The following is a 12,276-nucleotide window of genomic DNA, read 5'->3' on the forward strand; positions in this document are numbered from 1 at the left end:
CATGGGCATTATTTATACTTTATTTATTTTTTTATCAGAACGTTTGTCATTTTCAGATACACTGTAGTTGGTTGTATTTCCTATATATTTAGTAATAACCAAAGATTTAGTTATAACTTTTATATCAGCAGGTCAATTGTGAAGTTGCGTGGCCACAGCTGAAGGAGAATCATTTCATACATGAGAAAGTTACATTCATATTTGATACACCGTGCATTCTACACGGCACATGATGGTTACGCAAGATTGTCAATCTCCTCAATTGCTAAAAGGAGAACTGTACGAAAAACGCAACACAAACACTAAAATAAAGTCATAAATACATCAGGGTTTTATCACGCCAGAAATGTTTGGACAGTTACAACTTTCTTGGCATTAAATTAACACTAACATAGGCATTTTGAACCTGTGTGAACCTTTAAGTGTCTGGTTAGCAAACATGCTGGTATACTGTTAAGTATGACTACCCTTTCTTTTGTCTTGCAGCAAGTAGGGGTCAATGGAGCAAAAGGAAAAAGTCAGAGGAGAGCCATACAAAATACATATTGTAATACAAGGTGGAAACTCCAGTCCTCAAGGGCTATCGTCAGGTCAGTCGTTGACTGAGCCACCTGTGCTGAAGCAGCGATATCCCTAATACCTGGCCTGTTGGTGGCCCTTGAGGACTGGAGTTGGGCATCCCTGTTGTAATAGGTCATACCAGTTTCTCCACCGTAGGCTGCTATTGGCGTTGCCATAAATCTCTCTGTTTATTGGATGGGCTTCTAATGTCAAAAACCAAACACATGACTAACAAGATGATTGCATATGATACCGAGACAAGCAGAAAGAATAATACATGACAAACATAAACAGGGTGAAACTGTCATTTTGCGGTACACCATTAATTGTTTTGGAAAAGCAGCAAAATTCGTCGATTATTGTGTATGTTCACGTTTATTTGTATGCACCTGTTGCCTTTATTCTGTTTGCATTTCTATGTTGTGATTTTGGATGTTCATTGCTTATTGAATGTCATTTCATGCAAATGTTTGATGAGCATATTAAGATTTATCTTTAAAATGCACAATGATTTTTTCACGCAGGCTCATGAAGGATCAGAACAAGAAAGTGGCCAACCTGAAACACAATCAGCAAGTGGAGAAGAAGAAGAACGCTCAGCTCTTAGAAGATGTCCGAGGTCGAGATGATATTATACCAGACAACTCGCAGCACATTCAGGTTTGCTGAATATTTTCCTAGCAAAACAATATGTCATGATTCCAAAATAGTCAGTTATTTCCACTGCAAATAATGTTTTAAGGAACATGTGGAATCACATTTCTGAACACGAGTCTTACAAGACGTTTCTGCATCACTTTGATTGTTTGGGTTTGGCATCACTATTGTTGCATAAATGGTTTTTTACCTTATTATTGACCTAATATATATTATCTATTACGTTTCCTTATATTTCTGTATTTATATTGTCCCAACTATGTGGGCTATGCATCAAAGCACAAGCGGTGCGATTCTAGGTCAGAAGAAACGGCACCAGACGTATCAAAGAACAAGTATTGCTTTTAATGGTATTTTTGCTGTGTTACATACAGTACAGTATGCTGCAGATTCTTTGGCTCCAGAATTGCAGCACTTTTGCCTTGATACATATGCCTGTGTGTGTTAGAACATTTCCCATCCCTATCATGTTATTGCTCCAACGTTTTATTTAATCCTGGTCTTAAGTTAGGAGGAGTCAACTTGTGGTTGGAGCATTCACCACTGGATTGGAAGGTCCAGGTTTGAGCCATTTCCATTGGCGTTCGGTTAGGGCAAAGGAGGTGACTTGTGGTCATGCAAAAACGTTTGGAACAAATAGTTGCTATAGTCCAGCAGTGTTGATGCTAATTGTCTTCTCACACAGTATGTCTTGGGAACTCTATGATGGAGTGTTACAGTTGCGTACCAATTCCAATCTGCCTTTCGCCCCAAACACTCCACGGTAACTACCCTGCTAAATGTTTGCAGTGTGGAATGAACTGGGACAACTCACTGGTGCAATATTCCTAGATTTTGCAAAGGCTTTTGATACTGTTGATCATGTTATCTTGCTAAACAAACTCCAGTGCTCTGGAATAGGGAAGTATGCTTTCAACTGGTTTCATTCCTACCTATCAGGTAGATCCCACCATGGGTCTATCTCAGGCTCTAACTCCAACCCCTTGAATATCACCTGCGGTGTCCTGCAGGGCTCTGTTCTGGGGCCTCTACTCTTCTCAGTGTTCATCAATGATCTTTCCACAGTTTGTAAGGGAGCTTCAATACAAATGTATGCAGATGACACAATCTTATATGCACACAGCCATAGCCTCTCCAACCTTGAACACATACTTCAGTCTGACTTTTTGAGACTCGAAAACTGGATTTCCCAAAACAAACTGTTTTTAACACTGACAAGACTGTAACAATGCTATTTGGGACCAAGGCTACATTTTTAAAGCTTCCTATGACTGAGCTCCAGAACAGAACCAGCGCTAATACCATCCTAGCCCCTATTACTGGTTTTAAATACTTGGGCATGTGGTTTGACCATACACCTCACAACTGGAACAATCTACCGGAGACTCTCACAGCCGCCACCAGTCTAAGTTCTTTCAAAACTAAAGCTGTCTCACATTTTAATCTGGTTTGTAACTGTTACATACACCTATAATATATATTATCTTTAACTGTGCATGCAATGTCTTGTATATAATGTGTAACCTTGCTCACTTAATGTAAGTATGTATTTGTAACCATGTATCTGTCATCATAACTCGTACGTTGCTGTGTACTGTCCAGGAGACAGACCCGCTAGGCAGAGGTGGAGAGTAGATACTGACCCGTACCTGGGATCCGAATCCTGAAGAGTAGAGTAGTGAGATCCGGGTCCGAGGTCATGGCAGTAGAAGGCAGGATAATCATGTTCACTGTGCCGAGGTCAGGGCTGGTGAAGGCAGAATCGTCAAGACGGCGTAGTCCGCAACAAGCAAGGAATAGGCTGGCAGGACACGGCTTCCAACAGGGAACAAGGTATACAGAACCTTGCACAGGCAAGGAAGAGAGGGGAATGAAGCCTTATAAAGGGAGCATGCAGGTGCAGGCAATAAATCCAGAATAAGGCTAACTTCCTGTCTCGGTTGCCATGTTGGTAGAGGCAGACATCCTGCCTCGGTGGCCATGTTGGGAGATCCTTATAGGGAGAACTGTAACACAACCAGTATTCTCTAATGATCAACAAACGGTGAGGAATGGAATTGGAAGGAATGGAAAGGAATGGGATGAAAGTCATTATGAGGGTACAATATATTATGTAGAAGATACTGTAGCTATCATTGCGCTGTATGTTTGTTAGACTAATTAGAGTTAACACAATCTCATGTATTGCCTTACATGAGGACTACTTTATTTTTTTGAGTGGGATATAAACACCTATAGTAGGTGTTAAGATTGGAACTGATTTTCCATCGTCATCATCATCATCAATAATCATCATCGTCATTTACTTTCTTTCCTGTCTCTGTTGCTTGCTGTTTGCGTTTTGATGCAGTAGGTAGAGCACTGGGTATTCCTGTTCCTATAAGAATAGTCACACAATGAGTTTCAATTTGTGTCAATGTTCTCATTCCCAAATACTTTCATTTATATTAATGACGTTTCTTAGCAATGACCTTTGCATTTTTTACATGACAGGGGCACATTCATAAATAATGCACAGACATTATTTGTTTAATGAACAATGTGGAGCATGTTTGATTAGTTAGGTTATAGTTTTTTTGTGACCTGGAAAAATGAATTGATTTTTAGAATGGGTTTAGGTAGAAGATCAATATTTTCTCTTCACTCTTTCATGAAAGTATATATTTTTTATTGTCTTGGCTAACTTCTCTTTCATAGCTGAGAAGTGACCTTTGTTACTTTTAGAACTAGTAGAACTTGTGACATGAAATTGAATTCATGGCTGGACACATGAAGCCTTATATTTACAAAGCGGTACTAGGCCATTAGACACCTTCAGTACTGGAAGACACTTTACAGCCCATTGGTGTCTTCCAGCATCAAGTTTTGCGTGGACTCAGCCCAATCTCCTGGAATTCCCTCCCATATCCCCTCCCCATTACCTCTAAGGCTGCTGCCAGGCAGGGAGCGAACGCACTGGCGCTCATGCGCAGTGACGTCACGCTCCCTGCTCGGCCGGGAGATTTGTGGCTGGCTTGGTGCGTGCGCGGGGGGCGCAGCCATGACGTCACGGAGCTGGTTCACCCTCATTGGGCGAACCGCTCATGTGACGCGCCAGCGAGAGGCAAATTCAATTTTGCTTACTTCGGCAAGCAGCTGAGCGTCGAGGATACGCGTCACCCTGGCCGCAGCCTTACAGCGATATGTCATGGTGCTCCTTTTCACTGCCACAATTGTGAATGCTTTGTCACACAAACTGACTTTCCACCAACCCCATCAAATCATTTAGAGTGTAAGCTGCCTGGACAGCTAAAAAGATTAAGAATTGGTACCTGATGCTTCTCTGCATACTGTATGACATTCTGGGATATACAGGACATTCTGTGCCTCTGCAGCACTTCTTCACATACTGTATGTTACTGATACAGTAATCAGAAGGTACACACTGCCCTCACCTCTGCAAAAAGTACAGTAATATGGGATGGATGATACTACAGAACTGATTTATTTAAAACACACAACATGTAGGTTATTGTATGGATTGCTTCTTTAAAACGTGTTCTTATTGTGAGTCCTAGTTGATAAATGTGACTATCACCCACATCATTAAGGTTGCATTAATGCGTTTTCACATTGCTGCAGAATTGAGCTCTGCATTTGTAAATCCTCATAATTGTATATCCTGAGACATATTTGAGTAAGCAAACTTTTGGTGTTGTTTCCAAGTTCTTGAACGTATGCTTCCCATATTAATAAAACAGTGTAACTCTATCTTGGACAATAGCCACTTTTGACTTCTTAACGAATAAAGAAATGCAGAACTGGTCCCTCTAGCAGCAAAGAGGCTAATCCTGTCCTGGGTGGGAATACTTTTGCGGCATTGTAATATCCATTGAATATAATCCTTTCTGTTTGGAATTATAGTTCAGCTATCTAAGCAAGACAGCCGCCTGATTCAGCTGACACCGGCATTCAACTACCAATAACCTGGTTGTGATTGGAAGCAGTGATTAGAGGATAAATTGCTTAGGAATTCAGAGCAAGTTAGTTAAGTGCTACTTGAAAATGATTGTTTAGCATTTCAAGAAATGAGTGGCAGATTTAGGACATAGGTTTTACATAACACCTCCTAATAGTTTCTCCTATAAAAAAAAGTATTGTGAAAAGTAATGTGGGATACGAAAACCACCCGGAATTGTGGTTTAAGGTAAACCACACACAGTGAAACTGGCTGTTATATTGGTTATTTATTATACAAGTGACAAGATATTGGCCCAACATTTTGGCACATTTAAAGATAGAATGTCAGTGTTTTTATATATATATATATATATATATATATATATATATGTATGTATGTGTGTGTGTGTGTGTGTATATGTATGTATGTATGTATGTATATGTGTGTGTGTGTGTGTGTGTGTGTGTGTGTTTGTGTGTGTGTGTATATGTATTTATGTATGTGTATATATATATATATGTGTGTATATATGTATATATATATATATGTGTGTGTATATATATATATGTGTGTATATATGTATATATATATTTGTGTACATATGTATATATATATATGTGTGTATATATGTATATATATATGTGTGTGTATATATATATACAGTGTTCGACAAACCTATACATTTGCTCGCCCCGGGCGAGTGGATTTAACATCGTGGCGAGTCCTATTGGCCCAAGCAGCACACGTGTGGTACTAGGTGGCGAGTAGATTTTTTTGTTGGGCGAGTAGATTTTTTGGTGATTTGTCGACCACTGTGTATATATATATATATATATATATATATATATATATATATATATATATATATATATATATGCAAATGTAAATACAACTGTATGCTCATCTGCATGTCTTAGGCAGGTCTGCAACCCCGCCTTTCCATATATATATATATATATATATACATATATATATATATATATATATAGTGATGCCCACACCACGTTGCAGTCTCTTTAGTCCCAATTTAAGGCAGGAAACGTAGCATTTCTCTCTTTGGGGTTTATTTACAGGGATTAAATCATACATCAACAGGCCCCCCGTCCCTTTTAGTTCAAACAAAACATAAAAAGAACACCTATTCCCTTTAGGGAAAACTAACTACACCGTAGCTTTCACCCTCAATTGTTGGATGGCCAGCCAAGCTGGTTCCCACCCCCAAAACATGCCCTGGCATAGGCAGCAATGTATACAGTCTCTGCACACTATAATAAAGTGTTTTGTTTATCTGTTAGTCCTTTGGAGCAAACGTCCCCACTTCAGCACGGTTTCTCGTCCTCCCATCCTAGGGGTACTCGGCCCCACGTGAGCTCAGAGAAACTGTACTCTGTGTCACTCTCTTCTCTGTCCCCCTTGTCTGAGAACAGTAGTGTCAGTCACTCTCTGTGTTTGCCACTCTCTGTGTTTGTGATACATTCTGTGTTAATAGCTTACTTATAATTGGCCATGGTTCATCCAGCCAGATCAAAAATGGTAAAACTTATATTGTGTTTCATTTAGTATTGTTGCCCACACAGACTTGTTTAGCAGACACTCTTTTATGCAATATTTTTTTTCTTTTTAGAAAACAGCTGTATTTTGTGCAATTATTTCTGGTATGGCAAGCTTGTCTTTCTCATACACATGAACAGCATGTCTCGTCCACCAGAACGTACAGTACTTTTAGCCAATACTTTCCATGTTTAGTAATAACGCCATAAATGATACCATGTTCAGGAAGTGAAGATGTATTACTAAATCAAATGTGTATTCATTGCAAGGTAACATTTGCGATGATATTCCAACAGTTAAAAGTTGTCTAATTACCAGTGGTCATTGGCTAACAGTAAGTCACTTGCGTCCTTGTCACTGTGTAAGGGACATTGCACACTTTGTTCTGTGCTTTTTCTCCGGTATCTGTACATTAAACTTGCGGTTTGGAATGTCATTTGTCATTTATGATATAAAATAAAGAAGACGACGTGTAGTTCTAAACGAACAGAAAGTCATCTTCTGCTACTTGGTCATTTTTTTGACGTTTGATGTCCTGGCTACGACACAAAGAAATAACTTGCCGTGGTTTTTGTTATGGATTTCTTTAACCTTCTTCTGGTTCAGCTATATTTATGTGTTAGCTTGTTTGTTTATTTTGGAAATCCTTGAGCTCTGCTAGCACGCATCTCTATAAATCTCACTAACGCACATGTAGTACCAATTCGAAGATTTGCAGGGTAACGTCTTTGACTGGGCCACTGATTGAGCCACCTGTGCTGAAGCAGGGATATCCTGAAAACCTGATCTGTTGGGTGGTCTTGAGGATTGGAGTTGGGCTCCCCATGTATACAGTCTTCCCCTTGGTAGTTAATCTGTATTGAAAGAAGACCATTTTCATCACGTTTGCATTTTGTGTCCTTATCCCTTTAGCTGCAATGCATTGTTGGCCCCTCATAATTCATAACCCATTTTAGAATGACGCTTTCTATTTGAAGCATGTGTGTTAAATAGTTTAGTAATGTACATATACATATTTAACATTTAACAAAACAACCTATTGTCCTTTATTATAGTAAGCGTATGTTCCAATACACGTGTGTTGGATATTATTATAGTAGCGTATGTTCCAATACACGTGTGTTGGATATTATTATAGTAGCGTATGTTCCAATACACGCGTGTTGGATATTATTGTAGTAAGCGTATGTTCCAATACACGTGTGTTGGATATTATTATAGTAAGCGTATGTTCCAATACACGCGTGTTGGATATTATTATAGTAAGCGTATGCTCCAATACACGCGTGTTGGATATTATTGTAGTAAGCGTATGTTCCAATACACGTGTGTTGGATATTATTATAGTAGCGTATGTTCCAATACACGTGTGTTGGATATTATTGTAGTAAGCGTATGTTCCAATACACGTGTGTTGGATATTATTATAGTAAGCGTATGTTCCAATACACGCGTGTTGGATATTATTATAGTAAGCGTATGCTCCAATACACGCGTGTTGGATATTATTGTAGTAAGCGTATGTTCCAATACACACGTGTTGGATATTATTGTAGTAAGCGTATGTTCCAATACACGTATGTTGGATATTATTATAGTAGCGTATGTTCCAATACACGTGTGTTGGATATTATTGTAGTAAGCGTATGTTCCAATACACGTGTATTATTGTAGTAAGCGTATGTTCCAATACACGTGTGTTGGATATTATTATAGTAAGCGTATGTTCCAATACACGTATGTTGGATATTATTATAGTAAGCGTATGTTCCAATACACGTGTGTTGGATATTATTGTAGTAAGCGTATGTTCCAATACACGTGTGTTGGATATTATTGTAGTAAGCGTATGTTCCAATACACGTGTGTTGGATATTAATAATCACACGGCAATACTGTCATTCAGTGCGCATTAATGAAAAACTGTCTGTTAAACTAACTCCCCCTATCCAGCAATAATTACAGTAGGGGATCTGCAAATAAAGTCATATGTGAACTTTAAAAAAAGCATATACAGTATGAACAAAATAAGTTAGCGCTTGCTAATGAATGCCAATGGTGAGTAAAAAAGTAATATTATGTAAATAAAAGTGAAATGTGACGTGAGGAATATCCATAGTGTTACAATGTGAACAAAGATATAAACATAAAAATATAAAACTTTAAATGAACTAGTGAATGTAACAATTTAAATGTGACAAACATTCATAAACTGTGCAATACAGTGATAATTGAAAATGTCCATAATAAAACCCATAAATTAACAAATGAGTAGAAAGGATATAAAGTGCGGTGACTTTTCCGCAGCTTCTGAGCGGAGGAACCACATCCACAGGGACCTATTGAAGAAAAAAAGAGGCGTGTGCCACATAGCATAACTCTGTGCAGACATTTAATATCAAAACAGAAGAATCTAAAATAGCACACTCACAAGTGTAGCTAGAAATAGCGCATGTAGAGAAAAATTATCTCAGCAGATTATTACATATCTTGGTCCTTGATGTTCCATGACAGTGATAGGGGATCCTGGCACCAATGATGAGAGTCCAACAAGCACTAAAATTGGAGATGTGAGAGATCTCTTTGGGGAATAACGGGAGGGTGGAGGGGAGGTGGGGGGCACGGGTGAGTATCCCCCAGCTCAAATTTGATACGGACGGCACCCTGGATAAGGAGATTCACCCTATGGATGGTACCAGTAAAGCCTCTCAAAGTGCCTAGCTGTGCGGTTCTGGATTGGGACTACCATTTGGTGACGGTACTCACCCATGCCCCCCCCCCCCACCTCCCCTCCCACCCTCCCATTATTCCCCACAGAGATCATCGCTCTCACATCCCAAATTGTAGTGCTTGTTGGGCTCTCAAATACTCATTGGTGCCAGGATCCCCTATCACTGTCATGGAACATCAAGGCCCAAGATATGTAATAATCTGCTGAGATAATTTATCTCTACATGCGCTATTTCTAGCTACACTTGTGAGTGTGCTATTTTAGATTCTTCTGTTTTGATATTAAATGTCTGCACAGAGTTATGCTATGTGGCACACGCCTCTTTTTTCTTTGAAAAGCATGTTGTCATTTCAGAACAGCATTGCAATCCCTGCATATTTCCTCTCTCTCACGTCAGGTGTGACCAAGGACTTAACTTGTTTTCTCTTACAATTGAGGTTGCATAATGGCAAATACCTGAACTATGTATATATGTGTCTCAAAAGCAATGATGCTTATTTCTTGATTTAATACAGCATGAGATGCATCAATTTCTGATATTGTGAGTGATCTGATGAACCCAAAGTAAGGCAACCCTTGAATCTACATTTCTGTAGTGATATATAAACTACAAAAAGAATAATGGATTTTTTTTTGGGGTAAAATTACACGAAACTCTGTGTTGGTAAAAAATGATCATGTTCTGCAAAGGATACACACTAAATGAATGTATTCATATAAATGCATTCAAGTAATGTTGGAATAGATACAACCATTTGTGGCACAAACGCTGAAGCTATGGTGATTTATTCTAAAAATGATTGTAGTACATGTGGATGAACAACTGAATACCCTCATCTGTTTTCCATTATACTAATATAGGTTAAATCTGGAAGCAGAATAATGTATTGATATCATATGGTTTGATGTTGTGATTGGAAGTATGAAACATAATATCTGGTATCCAAATTCCGTACTGTATTACTACATTCAGACAGAATGTTACATGCTCAAAAGAAGCAGAGTTAATACAATTGCCAAAGTCTGTAAAAGCTGAGAGTTATGTGCATTCTTTTTCATAAATCCTTACTTGTAAACTATCAATTTATCTCTAGTGGTTTGAAAGAAAAAGTTTCTGGAAGTACACCAAAAACACAAAAATTAAAGAGAAAATGTGATGCCATGGTGAGTGTATGCCACTGTGTAGTAAGCTTGGTTATAAATTGAGGTAACACAGAATGTTCTTACTGCTTTTCAAAATTAAAAATGGGATAGATAATTCTGTGAACAGGAATACTCATTCTGTAGATATAATATATGTAAGCAGTGGTTGTGATTTAGTCGGTGCATCTAGAAACACTTTTTTTCTTTTTCTTTGTCGCTCTGCAGAAGAATCAGTTGTAAGACATGTCAGGCACGCTGGTTACATTTGACGAGGGTATACTCGAACAGAAACAAACTTATTACAGATCTTGTGTCACCAGCAAAACAGCTCACAATGCTGCAAAATGTGCTGCATATATGTAATACACCCTTTAGAAACTTGGCATGATTCACTCGTTCTGCAGCAGGGCTCTTCAACTCGTGGCCCGCAGGCTAATCTGAGTCTTTGTCTCTGGTAATTTCATACCAGGTGCTTAAAGAGACAATCGAAGCATGTATTTTTTTTAATTTTTATCATAGGATTGAAGCGGGGTCTCCAAAGCTGAACCCCCATTAATTTCAGAAAAAAATACAGAAAATGCTAAAAGTATTTTTTCTTACTACAGAACTGATTTATTAAAAAAAACACGCATGCAGGATATTGACTGAACTGCAGCTTTAATGCCATTTTAGTGAGTTTTAATATACAGTACTGAGCATCTTTTGATGTCTATAGCAGGTTTCAGCCCACCTCCCCAGCAGTGCAAGATCTTTGTAACACTTTCCTGTTTGTGATCATTTGTAAAAGAGTCACGGTGCAATGAGATCTTATGTTTGAAACTGTGTCCAGTCGTTATGCAGTTTACATTAGTTATCATTTAAAGCAGCAAAACATGTAGCACTGAAAGATTGTTGTTAGTTTTTTATTACAGGATTGAAACAGGGGGACTGAACTGTGTTAATATCAGCTCCGCGGACCCCCTGCCTGCAGAGATATTTACCTCCGTGGAGGGCGCCACCATTATCCCTGTTGAGTTTAAATGTCCGTGTCATGGGGGCAAATAGGAAGCCACAAGGGATGATGTCATGGCTTCCTATTGGACCGTGTGACGCGGGACATTTAAACCACTATTTTGTTAGGCACACAAGTTCCCTGGCTGCAGAGATACCGACGCCCCCTACAGAGGTAAGTATCTCTGGAAGCAGGGGGTCCCCGGAGATGAAATTAAAACAGTCCAGCTCCGGAGACCCCCTGATTCAACCTTGTAATTAAAAAAAAAAAAAAAGTTTTGCTGCTTTAATAGCTATTTATTCTGGTACTGGCAATGGAGATCAGATCTTAATTAGATGCTACCTAGCAATGATTGTTATTAATAGATTATCTAAAGTAAAACAATCCTTGCCTAAGTTACATTCATAGAACTGTAATGTTATGTTTTACACAAACTCCATACACACCGTTTTCCTGGGGGAAAGGGAAATGAAATGTAATACTTGTATTATAAAACAAAGCTTGAGTTGACATTTTACAGATGAGTGATTTTCTTCTAGGATTTGTACGAGGAAATTAGTTGAATATGTAGGTGTTGGGGAAACTATATGAAATTCTGCTTATGAGTCACATTGAAACCGCATCAGGAAGATCTTTTTTCATAGTGTTTTTAAAGGCTCTTTTTCGTCTGAGAAATGTTATGACCGCCATCTGCCCTTATCA

At 38.7% G+C, this 12,276-nt stretch overlaps 1 protein-coding gene across 19 annotated transcripts in view; it reads left to right on the plus strand.

Annotated features, from left to right (window-relative positions):
- ERC2 (ELKS/RAB6-interacting/CAST family member 2) overlaps positions 1-12,276 on the plus strand; it is a 608,533-nt gene that overhangs the window by 234,661 nt on the left and 361,596 nt on the right. For all 19 annotated transcript variants that reach the window (XM_075574861.1, XM_075574848.1, XM_075574849.1 and 16 more), the window contains one exon: positions 1,086-1,221. In XM_075574861.1, the coding sequence (XP_075430976.1) occupies positions 1,086-1,221 (136 nt within the window). The remainder of the gene's footprint in view (positions 1-1,085; positions 1,222-12,276) is intronic.

Source organism: Ascaphus truei, chromosome 17 (assembly GCF_040206685.1).
Source record: "Ascaphus truei isolate aAscTru1 chromosome 17, aAscTru1.hap1, whole genome shotgun sequence".
In the NCBI taxonomy this organism is placed as follows: Eukaryota; Metazoa; Chordata; class Amphibia; order Anura; family Ascaphidae; genus Ascaphus; species Ascaphus truei.